At 41.8% G+C, this 21,027-nt stretch overlaps 1 protein-coding gene across 1 annotated transcript in view; it reads right to left on the bottom strand.

Annotated features, from left to right (window-relative positions):
- The window catches only part of col23a1b (collagen type XXIII alpha 1 chain b), a 152,954-nt gene that overhangs the window by 29,414 nt on the left and 102,513 nt on the right, over positions 1–21,027 (bottom strand). Inside the window, exons 5-9 of the mRNA XM_084178060.1 lie at positions 20,048–20,074; positions 18,492–18,518; positions 18,270–18,296; positions 14,217–14,243; positions 8,132–8,248 (exon numbers count right to left, since the gene is read on the bottom strand). Coding sequence (XP_084034186.1) covers positions 8,132–8,248; positions 14,217–14,243; positions 18,270–18,296; positions 18,492–18,518; positions 20,048–20,074 — 225 coding nt within the window. The remainder of the gene's footprint in view (positions 1–8,131; positions 8,249–14,216; positions 14,244–18,269; positions 18,297–18,491; positions 18,519–20,047; positions 20,075–21,027) is intronic.

Raw genomic sequence — 21,027 nt, 5'->3', positions numbered from 1 at the left:
CACGTGGGTGATTGAAAGCTGAACTGAGGTCCACACTCCAGTCCAGTTGGTGGTGGTAATGCACCTTAAAGTTGGTTGCCAACTGCCATATAAAGTCCACAGAAGAAGAAGAAGGAGAGATTACTAGAAACTAACTAGGTTTCCCCTTTAATCTGTGGATTAATTGTCAGAGTAGAGAACACACAATTTTGTGTGACTCAGAATGGGTCAAAATTCTACAAAGATCCAGGAAAAAAAGGACCTTGTGCATTTCAGGTAAAATAACCACCGAATGTTTATATCCCAGCACAAATTAGCTAGCAACAGCAAGCTAGCTAGCTAAATGTTCATGAATGTTTCACATGTTTCAACCTGTCCCCAAATTGATATAGTTGGTTCAGAGTTCGTTTTGATATTTCAACCTGCGTGTCCTGTTCGCAGCTGGTGTGGATGGACAGAATCAACATGCGCGCGATGGCGCAAGAGCGTGCCCGGTCTAGTCAGCATGTAAAGCAACTAGCCCTGATGCCCCTCCCTCTTTTTCCCCTGCCCCGCTACACAGCTTCTCCCTGAGTCTAAGGTGCTAAAGGAGCTCCTTAAATTTGACCCCCAAAAAACATCTGGGTCAGATGGTTTAGATCCATTCTTCTTTAAGGTTGCTGCCCCTATCATTGCCGAGCCTATCTCTCGCCTTTTTAACCTGTCTCTCCTCTCTGGAGAGGTTCCCAGTGCTTGGAAGACAGCCCCGGTGCATCCTTTATTTACAGGGGGAGATCAAGCTGATCCTAACTGTTATAGGCCAATTTATATCTTGCCCTGTTAATCAAAAGAGCTGGAAAAACTTGTCAATAATCAACTTACTGGCTTTCTTGATGTCTATAGTATTCTCTCTGATATGCAATCTGGTTTCCACTCAAGTTATGGATGTGTCACTTAAAGGTCCTAAATGATTTCACTACTGCCCTTAATACTAAGCAATGTTGTGATGCTATTTTTATTGACTTGGCCAAAGCTTTTTATACGGTAGATCATTCCATTCTTGTGGGTCGGCTAAGGAGTATTGGTGTCTCTGAGGGGTCTTTGGCCTGGTTTGCTAACTACCTACAGTACCAGTCAAAAGTTTGGACACATCTACTCATTCAAGGGTTTTTCTTTATTTGTACTATTTTCTATATTGTGGAATAATAGTGAAGACATCAAAACTATGAAATAATACATATGGAATCAGGTAGTAACCAAAAAAGTGTTAAAGAAATCAAAATATATTTGAGATTTGAGATTCTTCAAATCTTCCTTTGCCTTGATGACAGCTTTGCACACTCTTGGCATTCTCTCAACCAGCTTCACCTGGAATGCATTTCCAACAGTCTTGAAGGTGTTCCCACATATGCTGAGCACTTGTTGGCTGCTTTTCCTTCACTCTGCCGTCCGACTCATCCCAAACCATCTCAATTGGGTTGAGGTCAGGGGATTGTGGAGGCCAAGTCATCTGATGCTGCACTCCATCACTCTGAATGCTGTGGTAGCCATGCTTGTTAAGTATACCTTGAATTCTAAATAAATCAGAGACAGTGTCACCAGCAAAGCACTCCCACACCATAACACCTCCTCCTCCATGCTTTACGGTGGGAACTACACATGCAGAGATCATCCGTTCACCCACACTGCGTCTCACAAAGACACGGCGGTTGGAGAAAGAAAATCTCAAATTTGGACTCCAGACCAAAGGACACATTTCCACCGGTCTAATGTCCATTGCTCATGTTTGTTGGCCCAAGCAGGTCTCTTCTTCTTATTGATGTCCTTTACTACTGGTTTCTTTGCAGCAATTCGACCATGAAGGCCTGATTCACACAGTCCCCTCTGAGCAGTTGATGTTGAGATGTGTCTGTGACTTGAACTCTGTGAAGCATTTATTTGGGCTGCAATTTCTGAGGCTGGTAACGATAATGAAGTTATCCTCTGCTGCAGAGGTAACTCTGGGTCTTCCATTCCTGTGGTGGTCCACATGAGAGCCAGTTTAATCATGCACTTGATGGTTTTTGCGACTGCAGTTGAAGAAACGTTCAAAGTTTTTGAAATGTTCTGGATTGACTGACCTTCATGTCTTAAAGTAATGATGGACTGTCGTTTCTCTTTGCTTATTTGAGCTGTTCTTGCCATATTATGGACTTGGTCTTTTACCAACTAGGGCTATCTTCTGTATACCACCACCCCTACCTTGTCACAACAGAACTGATTGGCTCTAACGCATTAAGAAGGAAATAAATTCCACAAATTAACATTTAATAAGGCACACCTGTTAATTGAAATGCATTCCAGGTGACTACCTCATGAAGCTGTTTGAGTGAATGCCAAGAGTGTGCAAAGCTGTCATCAAGGCAAAGGGTGGCTATTTGAAGAATCTCAAATATAAAATATATTTTGATTTGTTTAACCCTTTTTTGGTTACTACATGATTCCATATGTGTTATTTCATAGTTTTGATGTCTTCACTGTTTCACATTCTACAATGTAAAATAAAGAAAAACCCTTGAATGAGTAGGTGTGTCCAAACTTTTGACTGGTAGTGTATCTCAAAGAGTGCTATGTGTAAAGTCAGAACATCTGCTGTGTCAGCCACTGCCTGTCACCAAGATAGTACCCCAAGGCTCGATCCTAGGCCCCAAGCTCTTCTCAATTTACATCAACAACATAGCTCAGGCAGTAGGAAGCTCTGTCATCCATTTACAGTGCATTCGGAAAGTATCCGAACCCATCACCTTTTCCACATTTTGTTACATTACTGCCTTATTCCAAAATGGATGAAGTTACAAATTTTCCTAATCAGTCTACACACAATACCCCATAATGACAAAGCGAAAACAGGTTTTTAGACATTTTTGCAAATGTATTAAAAAATAACTGATACCTTATTTACATAAGTATTCAGACCATTTGCTATGAGACTCGAAATTGAGCTCAGGTTTCCATTGATCATCCTTGAGATGTTTCTGCAACTTGATTGGTGTCCACCTTTGGTAAATTCAATTGATTGGACATGATTTGGAAAGGCACACACCTGTCTATATACAGTGCCTTCGGAAAGTATTCAGACACCTTGACCTTTTCCACATTTTGTTACGTTACAGCCTTATTCTAAAATTGATTAAATTGTTTTTTTCCCTCATCAATTTACACACAATACCCCATAAAGACAAAGCAAAAACAGGTTTTCAGTGCCTTTACTCAGTACATTGTTGAAGCACCTTTGGCAGCTATTACAGCATCAAGTCTTCTTTCTTGGGTATGACGCTGCCTGTATTTGGGGAGTTTCTCCCATTCTTCTCTGCAGATCCTCTCAAACTCTGTCAGGTTGGATAGGGAGCGTTGCTGTACAGCTATTTTCAGGTCTCTCCAGAGATGTTAGATCGGGTTCAAGTCCATGCTTTGGCTGGGCCACTCAAGGACATTCAGAGACTTGTCCTGAAGCCACTCCTGCGTTGTCTTGGCTGTGTGCTTAGGGTTGTTGTCCTGTTGGAAGGTGAACCTTTGCCTCAGTCTGAGGTCCTGAGCGCTCTGTATTTTGCTCTGTTAATCTTTCCCTCGATCCTGACTAGTCTCCCAGTCCCTGCCGCTGAAAACCATCCCCACAGCATGATGCTGCCACCAACATGCTTCACCGTAGGGATGGTGCCAGGTTTCCTCCAGACATGACACCTGGTATTCAGGCCAAAGAGTTCAATCTTGGTTTCATCAGACCAGAGAATCTTGTTTCTCATGGTCTGATAGTCTTTAGGTGCCTTTTGGCAAACTCCAAGCAGGCTGTCATGTGCCTTTTACTGAGGAGTGGCTTCCGTCTGGCCACTCTACCATAAAGGCCTGATTGGTGGAGTTCTTCAGAGATGGTTGTCCTTCTGGAAGGTTCTCCCATCTCCACAGAGCAACTCCAGAGCTCTGTCAGAGTGACCATCGGGTTCTTGGTCACCTCCCAGACCAAGGCCCTTCTCCCCCGATTGCTCAGTTTGACCGGGCGCCCAGCTCTACGAAGATTCTTGGTGGTTCCAAACTTCTTCCATTTAAGAAAGATGGAGGCCACTGTGTTCTTGGGGACCTTCAATGCTGCAGAAATGTTTTGGCACCCTTCCACGGATCTGTGCCTCGACACAATCCTGTCTACGGACAATTCCTTCAACCTCATGGCTTGGTTTTGCTCAGATATGCACTATCAACTGTGGGACCTTATATAGACAGGTATGTGCCCTTCCAAATCATGTCCAATCAATTTAATTTACCACAAGATGCACCTGAGCTTAATTTCGAGTCTCATAGCAAAGGGTCTGAATACTTATTTAAATAATGTATTTCAGTTTTTTAGGTTTAATACATTTTTAAAAAAATGTAAAAACCTGTTTTTGCTTCGTCATTATGGGTTAATGTGTTTCGATTGCTGAGGATTTCTTTATTTAATCAATCTTATAATAAGGCTGTAACGTAACAATGCGGAAAAAGTCAAGGGGTCTAAATATTTTCAGAAGGCACAGTAAGGTCCCACAGTTGTACAGTGCATGTCATAGCAAAAACCAAGCCATGAGGTCGAAGGAATTGTCTGTAGAGCTCCGAGACAGGATTGTGTTGAGCATGGTGAAGCATGGTGGTGGCAGTATCATGCTGTGGGGATTGCGGCAGGGACTGGGAGACTAGTCAGGATCGAGGGTAAGATTAACGGAGCAAAGTACAGAGAGATCCTTGATGAAAACCTGCTCCAGAGCGCTCAGGACCTCAGACTGCGGCAAAGGTTCACCTTCCAACAGGACAACAACCCTAAGCACACAGCCAAGACAACGCAGGAGTGGCTTCTGGACAAATCTCTGAATGTCCTTGAGTGGCCCAGCCAGAGCCCGGACTTGAACCTGATCGAACATCTCTGGAGAGACCTGAAAATAGCTGTGCAGCGACACTCCCCATCCAACCTGACAGAGCTTGAGAGGATCTGCAGAAAATAATGAGAGAAACTCCCCAAATACAGGTGTGCCAAGCCTGTAGCGTCATACCCCAGAAGACTCATGGCTTTAATAGCTTCCAAAGCACTGAGTAAAGGGTCTGAATACTTACGTAAATGTGATATCAGTATTTAATTTTTAATAAGTTTGCAAAAAAAATTGAAAACCTGTTTTTGCTTCGTCATTATGGGGTATTGTGTGTAGATTGATGTGGAAAAACCCCAATGTAATCCATTTTAGAATAAGGCTGTAACGTAACAAAATGTGGAAAAGGTCAAGGGATCTGAATTCTTTCCGAATGCACTGTATATGCAGATGATACATGGTTCGAAAGTTCGCTAGCTAGCGTCATGCTAAGCGCTAGTTTAGCACTAGCTATATGCTACCTGTGTGAAGCTAGCCACAATAAGGATTAGCCACACTGGTGGAATTTGCATTTCGCCTTCAAAATAAAAGTTGAAAGTGATTCAAACTGATACAAATTGTGGAATCATGCCATATTTGCTCTAGATAATGCTGAACAAGTTCAGAATGTTGTTATATAAATTCCACAAAAGACAATAATTAGTTAATTTGTCAACAAACAAAGTACAAATCTATTGAAATCGCACCGTGGCTGTATTAGACTTTAGAATTGCATTGGGGGAGACTTATATGCACTTTACAGACGTACTTATAGTTCTTGGGTCCATGAATTGGGGTATCAGCCTACTCGGTGACACCCACAGAACACAACTGTGAAGAGTTTTCAAAAAATATTAGCGTCGTAGCACTAATTGCGGGACTCTGAAACCGGTGTGAAATGAGCCACATTAAGCTCACCAGTCAACCTACTATGTACAGAACATTCATATTGCAATGTACAGCCTTACCCCATTTCGTGGACCCAAGATCCATCGGTATCAGCCTACTCTGTGTAAACTCTTCAGTATTGTAATCTGTGGGTTTCACTAAATTTAGCATCGTAGCTAATATTTATGGACCAAGAGCCATAAGTAAGGCTGTACATTGCAATATGAATGTCAATACACACAATAGGCTGTATAGTGAGGCGATTTCCCACAGTTAAAGTTCCCTTATATGAGCTAGGACGCTAATATTTGTGTAAACTCTTTAGAAGTGTAATCTGTGCATGTAGGTGGATACCCCCATTTCATGGACCCAAGGTCCATTGATAAGGCTGTACAGTGCATTTAAGTATGCTCCCAATGCAATTCTAAAGTCTAATACAGCAACAGTGGGATTTCAACAGATTTTTATTTATTTGTAAAATTAACTAATTATTGTCTTATGTTGAATTTATATAACAACATTTCGACCTTGTTTAGCATTATCTAGTCCAAATATGTCATGATTCCAATATTTGTTTCAGTTTCAATCACTTTCAATGGGGGACTTTTATTTTGAGGGCAAAACGAAAATTCCACTTGTGGCTAATCATTATTGTCACTAGCTTCACACAGGTCTATATGCTTAGCTGTTAATGTATAAATGTATTTTACTGTTAGCAGGGCTAGTGGGGGTCATTGTGGTCGATCGTGAAGCATTGGGTAACATTTATGTTTACATTACTACAGTGGGTAACCTGTTGAGATGTGTTGGAAAAACATATATACAAGATAGCATACCCTTTGTAAGTGAATAGCCATTATTTTGGTACAGATACTAATTCATTGAATAGCAATAGCTATATGTACAGTTAAAGAGACTGAACATAGGATATGCAAGTATGTGAATTTATATTTTTCTATAAAGCAATGTAGAAAAACCAGATAATTGACCCTTGACACATATGTTCATGAAATTCTATTGAGAGATCTTTTCCTGAAACTTTCTCTTGTCTCATCATTTCTCCAGTTTTACAGGAAACATTATCTGTTTTCCTGGTCTCAAACCTGGGAACAAACATGTCATAAGCCATTATAATTTTTTGTAGTATTTTTACTGATAATTAGCTCTAAAAGAGCACATTTTCTCTCTGCCCCATACCATGTTGTTATGATAGTGTTATCTGGTTTAGGGCTGGCTAATGCTACCACACGTTCATGGATGTTACCCTGAACATATTGTGTAGACCTGTTCTGGATTTATGGTAATTTTTTTGTGCATTTTTAATAATTATTTTTTTCTATGGCTATTGTCTTTGAATGCTCTAGTCAGTTATGGTTAAGTGGCTTTACACATGCTGGAACTGCTGAGATGAAACCTATCTCCTGGATGAAACAATTGATCAGCCACTCTCCCCCATCGTCACCTACAGGTACTCCTGGCTGGTTGAGTTAGTGCTGTATAGCCTATTTGACCCAATGCAAACACAACACTATTTAGGATATCTAGTTTATTCGGTATACTGACTTGCTTTTGAAAGAAATCCTGAACATGCTGCAAAGCAATTGTGGTCCCACAATGGAGCCTGTTTATAGTATCTGTATACTATCCAGAACTTCCCAAAATAATCTAGACATAACTACTAGACATTTATAAAATTGTATTTATTTCACCTTTCATGCTACACAAAGATAAATAGCATAGATTTTTCTAAACTAATCTAATCTGTTAGTTGGACTTATTGCACCCGTTACTGAAATGGTTGTTCCAGTTTAGATGGTTTAGGTAGTCTCATTTATTCATCTTTCTAACCCTGGCAGTCATTCTGAATGCAGATTGTGGTGAATACAAATTCAAATTTGTTGATATCCCCAGTTAGGCTGGATTTCAATAGGATTAGACATCACGTTGCAAGCCAGCATAATGTGACTTGATGCTGGTTTTGCGGATGACCAGCATATACTGGTATGCTGGTGGCCAGCTTATGTGTCTAAAATTCAACGAAGGCTGGTCTCCAGCGAAAACACAATGTAGGCTGGTCTCCAGTGAAAACACAACGAAGTCTGGTCTCCAGACCATGCTAGTTTATGCTGTTTTTTTTTCAGCGGGGAGTGAGATAAATCAATTAATCAAATTGATTTTTTAAGCCCTTTAGACATCAGCATGTGTTACAATGTGCTTTACAGATACGCAGCCTAAAACCCCAAAGAGCAAGCAATGCAAAGGCAGAAGCACAGTGGTGAGGAAAAACTCCCTAGAAGGCAGGAACCTAGGAAGAGTGGTGGCCAGTCCTCTTCGGACTGATGACTGTAGTGACATGGATGAGAGAGGGGCTGTCTTACCTGCTCCCCAGGGTGACCTCTGGGCCCATCCTTCCCTGTGTTCCCAGATGGTCCTCTAGGACCTGGTGATCCAGGGGGCCCCGGGGGGCCGGGAAGGCCAGCCTGACCCTGGTCACCCTGTATAGGCATGGAGAGAGACGTATGAGATGAGGTAATAATCCCAATTCCCACAGTATTATCAATCAAAACAAATTGCAGAATAATTGTATTGTCACACCCCAGACAAGTTCTTGAACCACTTTCAACATCTTAACTTTGATCAATGTTCTGTACAGTTAATTAAAAACTTGTCTGGCATTAGCCTCTTTTCACAAAGTGTCTGGCGTTTGCTGCCAACTATCCTTGCCAATGTCAAAGTGTTAAAGCAAGGCTTAAACTGCTGCTATGCATATTATTCACTCTAGAATACTGTTGAATGCCTGATGTGGTTTTACTCAAAACAAGATGTTTAACACAGTCATTTTAACAGCAATTTATTTTGTCAAGTAAACAACAAGCTATTCTTGTTCTCCAATTACCGTAGTTCTGACTGGCATTCTTTCCACCAAATTATCATCCACAAACAATGTAATTTATTCAAACTCACTTTCCAAAAAGACATAATTTATTTTCCCACTCATTTTCTCTCAAATTTGAAGCAGACATATGGAAAGAAGTGGCAGAGCGGCAAACCAAAAAATGCTGGAGGCCAATAACATACAGTGGGGAAAAAAAGTATTTAGTCAGCCACCAATTGTGCAAGTTCTCCCACTTAAAAAGATGAGAGAGGCCTGTAATTTTCATCATAGGTACACGTCAACTATGACAGACAAAATGAGAAAAAAAATCCTGAAAATCACATTGTAGGATTTTTTATGAATTTATTTGCAAATTATGGTGGAAAATAAGTATTTGGTCAATAACATAAGTTTCTCAATACTTTGTTATATACCCTTTGTTGGCAATGACACAGGTCAAACGTTTTCTGTAAGTCTTCACAAGGTTTTCACACACTGTTGCTGGTATTTTGGCCCATTCCTCCATGCAGATCTCCTCTAGAGCAGTGATGTTTTGGGGCTGTCGCTGGGCAACACGGACTTTCAACTCCCTCCAAAGATTTTCTATGGGGTTGAGATCTGGAGACTCCAGGACCTTGAAATGCTTCTTACAAAGCCACTCCTTCGTTGCCCGGGCAGTGTGTTTGGGATCATTGTCATGCTGAAAGACCCAGCCACGTTTCATCTTCAATGCCCTTGCTGATGGAAGGAGGTTTTCACTCAAAATCTCACGATACATTGCCCCATTCATTCTTTCCTTTACACGGATCAGTCGTCCTGGTCCCTTTGCAGAAAAACAGCCCCAAAGTCTGATGTTTTCACTCCCATGCTTCACAGTAGGTATGGTGTTCTTTGGATGCAACTCAGCATTCTTTGTCCTCCAAACACGACGAGTTGAGGTTTTACCAAAAAGTTATATTTTGGTTTCATCTGACCATATGACATTCTCCCAATCCTCTTCTGGATGCACTCTAGCAAACTTCAGACGGGCCTGGACATGTACTGGCTTAAGCAGGGGGACACGTCTAGCACTGCAGGATTTGAGTCCCTGGCGGCGTAGTGTGTTACTGATGGTAGGCTTTGTTACTTTGGTCCCAGCTCTCTGCAGGTCATTCACTAGGTCCCCCCGTATGGTTCTGGGATTTTTGCTCACCGTTCTTGTGATCATTTTGACCTCACGGGGTGAGATCTTGCGTGGAGCCCCAGATCGAGGGAGATTATCAGTGGTCTTGTATGTCTTCCATTTCCTAATAATTGCTCCCACAGTTGATTTCTTCAAAACAAGCTGCTTACCTATTGCAGATTCAGTCTTCCCAGCCTGGTGCAGGTCTACAATTTTGTTTCTGGTGTCCTTTGACAGCTCTTTGGTCTTGGCCATAGTGGAGTTTGGAGTGTGACTGTTTGAGGTTGTGGACAGGTGTCTTTTATACTGATAACAAGTTCAAACAGGTGCCATTAATACAGGTAACGAGTGGAGGACAGAGGAGCCTCTTAAAGAAGAAGTTACAGGTCTGTGAGAGCCAGAAATCTTGCTTGTTTGTAGGTGACCAAATACTTATTTTCCACCATAATTTGCAAATAAATTCATTAAAAATCCTACAATGTGATTTTCTGGATTTTTTTTCCTCAATTTGTCTGTCATAGTTGACGTGTACCTATGATGAAAATTACAGGCCTCTCTCATCTTTTTAAGTGGGAGAACTTGCACAATTGGTGGCTGACTAAATACTTTTTTCCCCCACTGTATGTACATGTGTGAGATGTAAAAGAGTGAGAGAAAGTGATAGAAGAAGAGAGGGTGAGAAGCCAGCTTGAAGGCTGAGATGCGACTAGCTCTACCTTCAGGAGGCGTTTCTGAAAAGTGTGCTGGTCGCCAGAGAGAAAGCCGTGGTCGAAGCGTGGGAAGACCATCTGACTCCAGAGAGAAAGGGAGAGAGGGACGCCACCAGAGACACAGTGAAAGAAAAACAAACATAAAGAATGTAAGAGAGAGGTTAAACAGAGAGTCAGTAACTAGTATTCTCTACAGGCTTAACAGAAGAAGAGAGGGAGAAGGAGAATAAAGGAAGGGAACGGCAAGGCTGGATGGAGACTCAGAGGACCCGGTCGAGAGAGAGAGAGAGGGGGGTGGGACAAACCTTGACTGTGAGAATCTGATTACTGGGCAGACCTGCAGAGCCCATGAGTGCAGGGAGTCCCTGATGTGAGGTTTGGACAGTGTTGGAAAGGAGCATAAGGATGGAGGAGGGTTGGGTAAGAGGGGGATAATGAAAGACAAGGGTGAGTAGGGTGATAGACAACAGAGGGGGTGAAGGGATGGAATTGAGGTTATTGATCCATCTGTTAGTAAGCACAAAAATCCTGTCTTGGCACAGTTCCAGCATGTGTAAAGCCACTTAACGATAACTGACTAGAGCATACAAAGACAATAGCCATTCTGTCTGGTTTCAATCCTCAAACAATAGAGGCCTAGTTGTCTTGTGGCTGATTGACTTCATATGAATATCAACCATCCATAGAGAGATTCTGGCAGTCTTGTCCATGATTGTGTTAGAGCTGTGGTCAACATGAATTGCAGTGGGTTTAGAGGCTAAAACCATATTCTTCCTGGTGTAATTCACATCTTCCCTCTGCTTTCTCAAATATCAAATTGATATTTTATATTCTAACCTCCCGAGTGGCGCAGTGGTCTAAGGCACTGCATCGCAGTGCTAGCTGTGCCACTAGAGATCCTGGTTCGCACCACGGGGAGACCCATGGTGCGGCGCACAATTGGCCCAGCATCGTCTAGGGTAGGGGAGGGAATGGCCGGCAGGGATGTAGCTCAGTTGGTAGAGCATGGCGTTTGCACGCCAGGGTTGTGGGTTCGATTCCCACGGGGGGTATGAAAAAAAATTATATAATAATAATAATGATAATGTATGCACTCACTAACTGTAAGTTGCTCTGGATAAGAGCGTCTGCTAAATGAGTAAAATGTAATATTGATAACTACAAAGTACGTAGCCATAAATAAGCCCTTTGGAGTGCAGACTAGTAAAAATGAACTCAAGTGGAAACCAGGCCAGAATCAACTTTGAGGCAGAATAAGAGGGTTGAGAATGACAGGAATGCATCTGCCTCAACAATCCAATGTAAAAATGAGCTAATGTGTATAATATCTTAATAGCAAAGAGTGACTGATTGTGAACCAATTGCTTCTTGATAGAGATATTTGAACATGGCTGGGAGACTAGTGCCCAATGGGTCAGACATCGACCTGGGCTCACGCTGCTCTAGCTTTAATTAACTTCCAAGGTCAGGGGACCCAAACAGCTGGAATAGTATACTTCCAGGGTCATGTACTCCTGCCAAGCTGCTGTTCACTGGGTGATTTACACATGCCCCTATTTCTTCTTCCCAATCAGAAAGTTCAGCTCATGGGATGTTGCAATGATAACTTAGCCAAGCAACTAAACAGACTGTCTAAGACAGATCCTAAAACTTGGTGTTAAAAGGAGGGGCACATTTAACAGTCAAGCGAATCCATGCCTTATATGCTTAGGAACTGGTTCAATTAAAACAGGTTGCCATGTTTCCGAGATAAATCAAAGACAACACCCTGAGCAGAGAGATCTGCAGATGCGCTCTTTTTGTTTCTCACAATACAAATTGTTTCGTTGACTTCATGACTCCAAAGTGCATTCTCGCAGTGCAAGAAAAAATATGTTTTTGTCTTAACACGGACACCTGGTAACCAGGTCTTTCTTTTGAGAACTAGACTTATTTGCCCAGTGAACAGCAGTGCCCCAGAATGCCCTTCCGTTGGGGCTTAAATACTATAACAAGGCAATAATCATTTAATAGGCCAGCCCAGGCCACCTGTTTCTAATAGAAGTGTGTTAGGCTGTGGGTTACAGGGGAGTCAGTAGGGTTGACCTATCAGGTTACGATAGGTTCAGATGTTATATAAAATACTTTTTTCTTTCAGGATTCCTGATCCGTATTTCTCCCTATAATGTGGTAGACAGAATAAACTGTGGGTTAAACAAAGGAAGAGGGTGTGTGGCGGGAGCGTATAAGCATTGTATTTGACCTGAGAGAGTGGAGCTGGTAGAATTCTGGTGTGCTGGTGAATGATAATAGATAATATACAGTGAGTGTACAAAACATTAGAAACACCTTCTTGTATTGAGTTGCACCCCCTTTGCCCCCAGAACAGCCTCAATTTGTCATGGCATGGACTCTACAAGGTGTTGAAAGCGTTCCACAGGGATGCTGGCCCATGTTGACTCCAATGCTTCCCACAATTGTGTCAAGTTGGCTGGATGTTCTTTGGGTGGTGGACCATTCTTGATACACATGGCAAACTGTTGAGCGTGAAAAACCCGGCAGCATTGCAGTTCTTGACACTCAAACCAGTGTGCCTGGCACTTAATACCATACCCTGTTCAACGGCACTTAAATATTTTTTCTTGCCCATTCACCCTCTGAATGGCACACATACATGTCTCAAATGTCTCAAGGCTTAAAAATCCTTCTTTAACCTGTCTCCTCCCCTTCATCTACACTGATTGAAGTGGATTTAACAGGTGACATCAATAAGGGATCATAGCTTTCACCTGGTCAGTCTATGTCATGGAAAGAGCAATTGGTCCTAATGTTTTGTACACTCAGTGTATATATATGACATGTTTAACTCTCTCACCCTGGGCCCCATATCTCCTTGATATCCCTAGAGAAAACAGGAAAATTTGAGAACAATATGGATGATCAAAGTACACGACAGGTATATCAAAGGTACAAAGCAAGTTACAATCATGCTTCGAGAATATCTTTCCATTTCATGTTTAACATTTTATTATAACTTTATTAATTGCACTAGACTAGAAAAGTAATTTTACATGAATCCAGAAAATTGTGTGAATTGCTTCCGCTGTTTAAAGTATTTTTATGGTAGTTGAAGACGTTTAAAACAGGTATAGGTGGAAAGTTGATTGAAATTTGATTGCTTCCTACATTTAATTCAGATGTACACATATTTATTTTGAGACATAGAACTAAACATTTTGACTTGGTGGTCAAGGGAAATTGAAGTTTTACTTCTTTGAGTTGCTGAGTCAGAGGCGTTAAGCCTTGTGGGATATTAATTAATATGAACTCGGCAACCGTAACAACCGGCCGTGATCGTGAGTCCCATAGGGCAGCGCACAATTGGCCCAGCGTCGTCTGGGTTGGGGGAGGGTTTGGCCAGGGGGGCTTTACTTGGCTCATCATGCTCTAGTGACTCCTTGTGGCGGGTCGGGCGCCTGCAGGCTGACCTCGGTCGTCAGTTGAACGGTGTTTCCTCCAACACATTGGTGCGGCTGACTTCCGGGTTAAGCGGGCAGGTGTTAAGAAGCGTGGTTTGGCGGGTCATGTTTCGGAGGACGCATGACTTGACCTTCGCCTCCCAAGTCCGTTGGGGAGTTGCAGTGATGAGACAAGATCGAAAAGGGGGTAAAAAAACAAAAAAAAGTAGCTTTTCTATAAGACTAATTGTACTATAGAAAAGGTGTATTTTGTCATACCTTGTCTCCTTTTGGCCCAGGCAGTCCCTGACAATAGAGGAGAAAAAGGAAATAATGGACTGTGATGACCGCTGACAAAACTCATTCCTTCCAAGATACTTTCACTTTCCCTGTAAAGACCCAAATGAAAGCCAGGCCTTCTACGTCTTGAAGGGTTCAGGGTTGTGTGGGTTTGAGGGACACAGCTTTTCTTCACTGATTAACTCTCCCTCTCTTACAATGGGTGGAGGACATATGAGTTTAGGCCTCAACGGGTTACACTCTACAGAATCTCGTGATTGCAATTAATTCTGTGATGAGGTATCCGCATGAGGCCTTCTTAGAGTGTGTTTAGATTGCCATGAAGGATATCTGCTAACATGAGCTTTGCGAATGAATGGACACAGGTGTTTAATAACCCTAACACAGATGCAGTATATAGACGTCAGTGTCAGAGTGATGTAACTGGTGTTGGAGCGTTAGGCAGCTGCTGTTGCGTTTCACTATACTGTCAGATAACAGGAGCCTCAACACCCATACTCTCTCCACACGCAACGTATACAGTACATCTTTACACAGGTCTTGCAACCTTTTTTGCTATGTATATAGTACACATAATTGATGGGGATGCATGCCATTTTAAATTGCATTCGGAAAGTATTCAGACCCCATCCCTTTTTCCAAATGTTGTTACGTTACAGCCTTATACTAAAATGGATTAAATTAATGTTTTTACTCATCAATCTACACACAATACCCCATAGTGAAAAAGAGAAAACAGGTTTTTAGAAATTGTTGCAAATGTATTAAAAATAAAAACCAAAATACCTTATTTACATAAGTATTCAGACCCTTTGCTATGAGACTCAAAATTGAGCTCAGGTGCATCCTGTTTCCATTGATCATCCTTGAGATGTTTCTACAACTTGATTGGAGTCCACCTATGGTACATTTCAATTGATTGGACATAATTTGGAAAGGCACACACCTGTCTATATAAGGTCCCACAGTTGACAGTGCATGTCAGAGCAAAAACCAAACCATGAGGTCGAAGGAATTTTCCGCTGAGCTCCAAGACAGGATTGTATTGAGGCACAGATCTGGGGAAGGGTACCAACACATTTCTGCAGCATTCAAGGTCCCCAAGAACACAGTGGCCTCCATCATTCTTAAATGGAAGAAGTTTGGAACCACCAAGACTCGTCCTAGAGCTGGCCGCCCTGCCAAACTGAGAAATCGGGGGAGAAGGGCCTTGGTCAGGGAGGTGACCAAGAACCCGATGGTCACTCTGACAGAGCTCCAGAGTTGCTCTGTGGAGATGGGAGAACCTTCCAGAAGGACAACCATCTCCACAGCACTCCATCAATCAGGCCTTTATGGTAGAGTGGCCAGATGGAAGCCACTCCTCAGTAAAAGGCACATGACAGCCTGCTTGGAGTTTGCCAAAAGACACCTAAATGACTCTCAGACCATGAGAAACAAGATTCTCTGGTCTGATGAAACCAAGATTGAACTCTTTGGCCTGAATGCCAAGCATTATGTCTGGAGGAAACCTGGCATCATCCCTACGGTAAAGCATGTTAGTGGCAGCATCATGCTGTGGGGATGTTTTTCAGCGGCAGGGACTGGGAGACTAGCCAGGATCGAGGGAAAGATGAACAGCGCAAAGTACAGAGAGATCCTTGATGAAAACCTGCTCCAGAGCGCTTAATCCCAGGACTGGGGCGAAGGTTCACCTTCCAACAGGACAACGACCCAAGTCGTCCAGGTCCTGAGGCAGCAAAGCATCCCCAAACCATCACACCACCATCACCATGTTTGACCTTTGGTATGATGTTCTTACTGTGGAATGCAGTGTTTGGTTTTCGCCAGGCATAATGGGACCCATCTCGTCCAAAAAGTTGACTCAAGTTTGCCAAAAAGCACCTGGATGATCATCAAGACTCTTGGAAGAACTTTCTATGGACAGATGATTCAAAAGTATAACTTTTTGGACGACATGGTTCCAGTAATGCCTGGCGAAAACCAAACTCTGCATTCCACAGTAAGAACATCATACCAAAGGTCAAGCATGGTGGTGGTGGTGCGATGGTTTGGGGATGCTTTGCTGCCTCAGGACCTGGACGACTTGCCTTAATAGAAGGAACCATGAATTCTGCTCTGTATCAGAGAATTCTACAGGAGAATGTCAGACCATCCGTCTGTGAGCTGAAGCTGAAGCGCAGCTGGGTCATGCAGCAAGACAATGATCCAAAACACACAATCAAGTCTACATGATAATTGCTAAAAAGCAACAAATTTGAAGTTTTGGAATGGCCTAGTCAAAGTCCAGACCTAATCCCAATTGAGATGTTGTGGCAGGACTTGAAACGAGCAGTTCATGCTTGAAAACCAACACGTCACTGAGTTAAAGCAGTTCTGCATGGAAGAGTGGGTCAAAATTCCTCCACAGCGACGTAAGAGACCGCTCAACAACTACAGGAAGCATTTGGTTGGAGTCATTGCAGCTAAAGGTGGCACAACCAGTTATTGAGTGTAAGGGGGCAATTACTTTTTCACACAGGGGAACTGGGTGTTGCATAACTTTGTTTATGAAATAAATGAAATAAATATGTAATTGTTGTGTTATTTGTCCACTTATGTTCCCTTTATCTAATATTAGGTTTTGGTTGAAGATCTGATAACATTCAGTATCACAAATATGCAAAAGTAGAGAAAATTAGAAAGGGGACAAATACTTTTTCATAGCACTGTATGTAAATGTGATATTTACGTTTTAATTTGTTATACATTTGCAGAATTTTCTAAAAACCTGTTTTTGCTTTGTCATTATGACGTGTTGTGTGTAGAATGATGAGGGGGAAAAATGATTTAATCCATTTTAGAATAAGGCTGTAACGTAACAAAATGTGGAAAAAGTCAAGGGGTCTGAATACGAATGCACTGTAAGTCTTAAGATTATGGTGCGTTTCTGTGTTACATTTAGTCCATCAATCGTAATTGCAAATTCTTAATGAGGTGCAGGGAAAGTGTTGAAAAGCAGAGGCCTCACGATTATCGAAAACATTAAGATCGTGTATAAGTGCCTTCAGAACAAGGTAATAAATCAGATCATCTTCTAAGAAAAGGGTACTTTTGAAAGAAGCTCACTTCAGTCAAGACACACCCCATTTATTATTGTGTGTGACATTGTTCCCACCTCTCCTACCATGTAGCAGACCAGCCCGCTGTGGACCCTTGGACATAGACACAGGCATATGCACAGGGCTGCCTTCAGGGCTGCCTGCCTTCAGGGGCTCATATAGCACACTGATGAACGGATAGGCCTTTCCAGACTAGGAGCACAGCTTTGCCAAGGTGAATCAAAGCTAAAAGGTCTCCCCTAACCAGAGGGTGCTGATAATGAGCTGACCGGTGGAGAATAGAGGAGTGTTCATTTCATTCAGGCAGCCAATCAGGCTGCTGAACAGTGGGACATAGGACAGATGTAGGCCCAATAGGACGCAGGGACTGTGAATATGTGTGCATTAACTATTTGTAGTGTTAGTCCCGTGTGGCTCAGTTGGTAGAGCATGGCGTTTGCAACGCCAGTGTTGTGGGTTCGATTCCCACAGGGGACCAGTACGAAAATGTATGCACTCACTACTGCAAGTCGCTCTGGATAAGAGTGTCTGCTAAATTACTCAAATGTCAATGTAAAAATGTAGTGTTTTCCGAATTGCATGTAGTATTGTGCATTGTTTTTGTGTAATTGTATGCTGACTTTACAAAATGAATTTTCATGTAAATGGAAAAAATAAAGTATATAGTATCGTATGGTATGGTATCGTGTTTTGGCAGATATTCAGCTCTGCTACATCACATCTGCTTATAATTAGACACCTTGGTGTTTGATCATCCAAAACTGGGAGTTTAACAGACTTCTGAGTTCTCAGTGATTGCCTCCAAGGTGGTTACTGACTAACTCCATTACTGCAGTAATTAATAAAGCTAAATTGTTTTGAGGAAATCTAAAAGTCTCTCCTTTGATTAGAATTATTACCACGACACAGATAAGATGATTATCATACATACCTGGCTTCCCATGGGACCAGGAGCACCCTGTATATGGGAAGACAACGTTTAAATCACAGAATGATTACATCACAAGTCATACATAGCAAAAGTAGAACGCATAAAATGTTCACGGTAATGAAATTAACACATCATTGAATAGAGCTGTACTGTATAAAGTGCACTGTGAGCTGAACATCAGCACCATATCACAACATTAAGATGATGAACATGGGTACTTACAGGCTTCCCATCCATTCCAAGTGGGCCCTAGAATACAGAAACATTTATCAAAAATACATATGTTAAAGATAAACACGGTTATGTACAGTATATGCAAGTTTTGGTAGCAAAAATATCAGATCAATTGGGCACACAGCTGGCCAACGATTAAGCAGGCCATAGACAAACATAGGTACAAATCCAGTCAGTCTAGAGTCCATGTTCACTGTATCGCAAAGCCATTATGTAGGTCGCTGTCCATTGCTACACAGGTGCTGAAATGCTCTTGAAGTTTGTACAAATAACTATTATAATATTCCACAGCCAGTGGGGTGAAAAAGACGGATGAAGATGCAAGGATTTTAAGCGAAAGAGAGGTACATCAACTATTCTGTGAATACTGTAGGGGGAACTGTGAGTCCAACTGGGCCCACATGTGGTTCGGTCATGAACACAGAGTTTGGACTCACATCCCAGTTATTATTGGAGCAACTTTACAGGTTTGTGCATTTCCCTGTTGATCTTAAGTAAGCATGTGGGCTGCCAACACATGCAACCCAACCCATCTGGACCTACTGTCAGAACAACTGTCTTAAACCTTTGTCTGAGTAGAAGGGAAAGGGAAGGTAAAGGGGATATCTAGTCAGTTGCACAACTGAATGCATTCAACCGAAATGTGTCTTTCGCATTAGCCAAACCCCTCTGGAAAAATCTTCCGTTCTGCCCTTGAGCAAGGCAGTTAATCCCAAACAACAACTGCTCCCCGGGCGAATTAACCATTTGATGTTATTAAGACCTCAACACACACAACCAAATGTGAGACAGCTTGAGACCACAAAATAACACCTTTTAAGTTCCTGAGAGGTTGATAAGTTACAGCACCATAAATGAATTCTGTCCTTGAGGAGAAACTTGTAGAGATGCAGTCAGTAGACTTGTTTGAATTGCAAAAGAGAGCTTTTCCTGATGTATCAAGTAGATGGCACTCTCTTATGGTCCAGGAGAAGTGCAGGTGACTACACACAATAGCGGAACAACTCAACTGGAGCCATAAGGGAAGATAACCATAGTCTAGGACAGGGCTCTCCAATTCTGTTCCTGGAGAGCTACCGTCCTGTAGGTTATCTCTCCAACCCTAATCTAGCGCACCTGATTCTAATAATTAGCTGGTTGATAAGCTGAATCAGTTTAGTAACACCTTGGGTTGGAGAAAAAACCTATAGGACAGTAGCTCTCCAGGAACAGGATTGGAGAGCCCTAGTCTGGGACTCTAGGTTAGGGAATATCATATTCTAGGTCATATCAAATCAAATCTTATTTGTCACATGCTTCGTAAACAACGGGTGTAGACTAACAGTGAAACGCTTACTTACGGGCCCTTCCCAACAATGCAGCGAGAATGACAATAGAGAAATAATTGAAAAGTAAAACACGTAATAATAAAACTAATAATAGATACACAATGAATAACATATGAGTAACACAATGAATAACACAATGAGTAACATATTATGCGGGTTTAGAGTATTAAAATAATATAACATTTGCTCAGAAAAGAGAATTAGAGTGACATTTACCGGGTAACCATCCCGTCCAGGCGTGCCCTGTTAGGATTATACAGAACACTAGATAAGATAATATAATTGAAGGTTAAAATTAACATGCTTTTAAACAATCTCACTTAATGCTGGGCCCTTAATAATAATAATAATAACTATATTTCTATAGCGGTTTTCGATACAAATAACGAAGTGCATCACATCATAAAATAATCAAATAAAAGTACTAACAAAGAAACAGACAGGATAAAGGAGATTTTTAAAAGATAGCTAATTCAAATTATAAGTTGAAATCAAACATTTAAAGCATCTTTATGAAAGTGTGTCTTCAGCAGGGATAAAAAAAAGGGAACTTAATCTGCAAGCCTGTTGACCATTCCAAAGTCTAGGGGCCCTAATGGCAAATGCCTGGTCTCCTTTCGTTTTCAACCTAGATTTTGGAATGGTCAACAGTGCCCTGCCAGAGGATCTCAGGCTGTGTCCTGGCTCGTAGCGAGATAAAAGATCAGAGATATACAGTGAGGGAAAAAAGTATTTGATCCCCTGCTGATTTTGTACGTTTGCCCACTGACAAAGAAATTATCAGTCTATAATTTAATGGTAGGTTTATTTGAACAGTGAGAGACAGAATAACAACAACAAAAAATCAAGAAAAACGCATGTCAAAAATGTTATTAATTTATTTGCATGTTAATGAGGGAAATAAGTATTTGACCACTCTGCAAAACATGACTTAGTACATGGTGGCAAAACCCTTGTTGGCAATCACAGAGGTCAGACGTTTCTTGTAAAGTTGGCCACCAGGTTTGCACACATCTCAGGAGGGATTTTGTCCCACTCCTCTTAGCAGATCTTCTCCAAGTCTTTAAGGTTTCGAGGCTGACGTTTGGCAACTCGAACCTTTGTCACTAGAACCGATGTGGATGTGGTGGAGGAGTCAGGCGCAGGACACAGAGGTTAAGTCCAACAGACTTTAATAGTCTAATGTTTACGAGAAA

This window comes from Coregonus lavaretus (assembly GCF_964263955.1).
Source record: "Coregonus lavaretus genome assembly, chromosome: 15".
In the NCBI taxonomy this organism is placed as follows: Eukaryota; Metazoa; Chordata; class Actinopteri; order Salmoniformes; family Salmonidae; genus Coregonus; species Coregonus lavaretus.
This window is presented reverse-complemented; position numbering and strand designations above follow the sequence as displayed.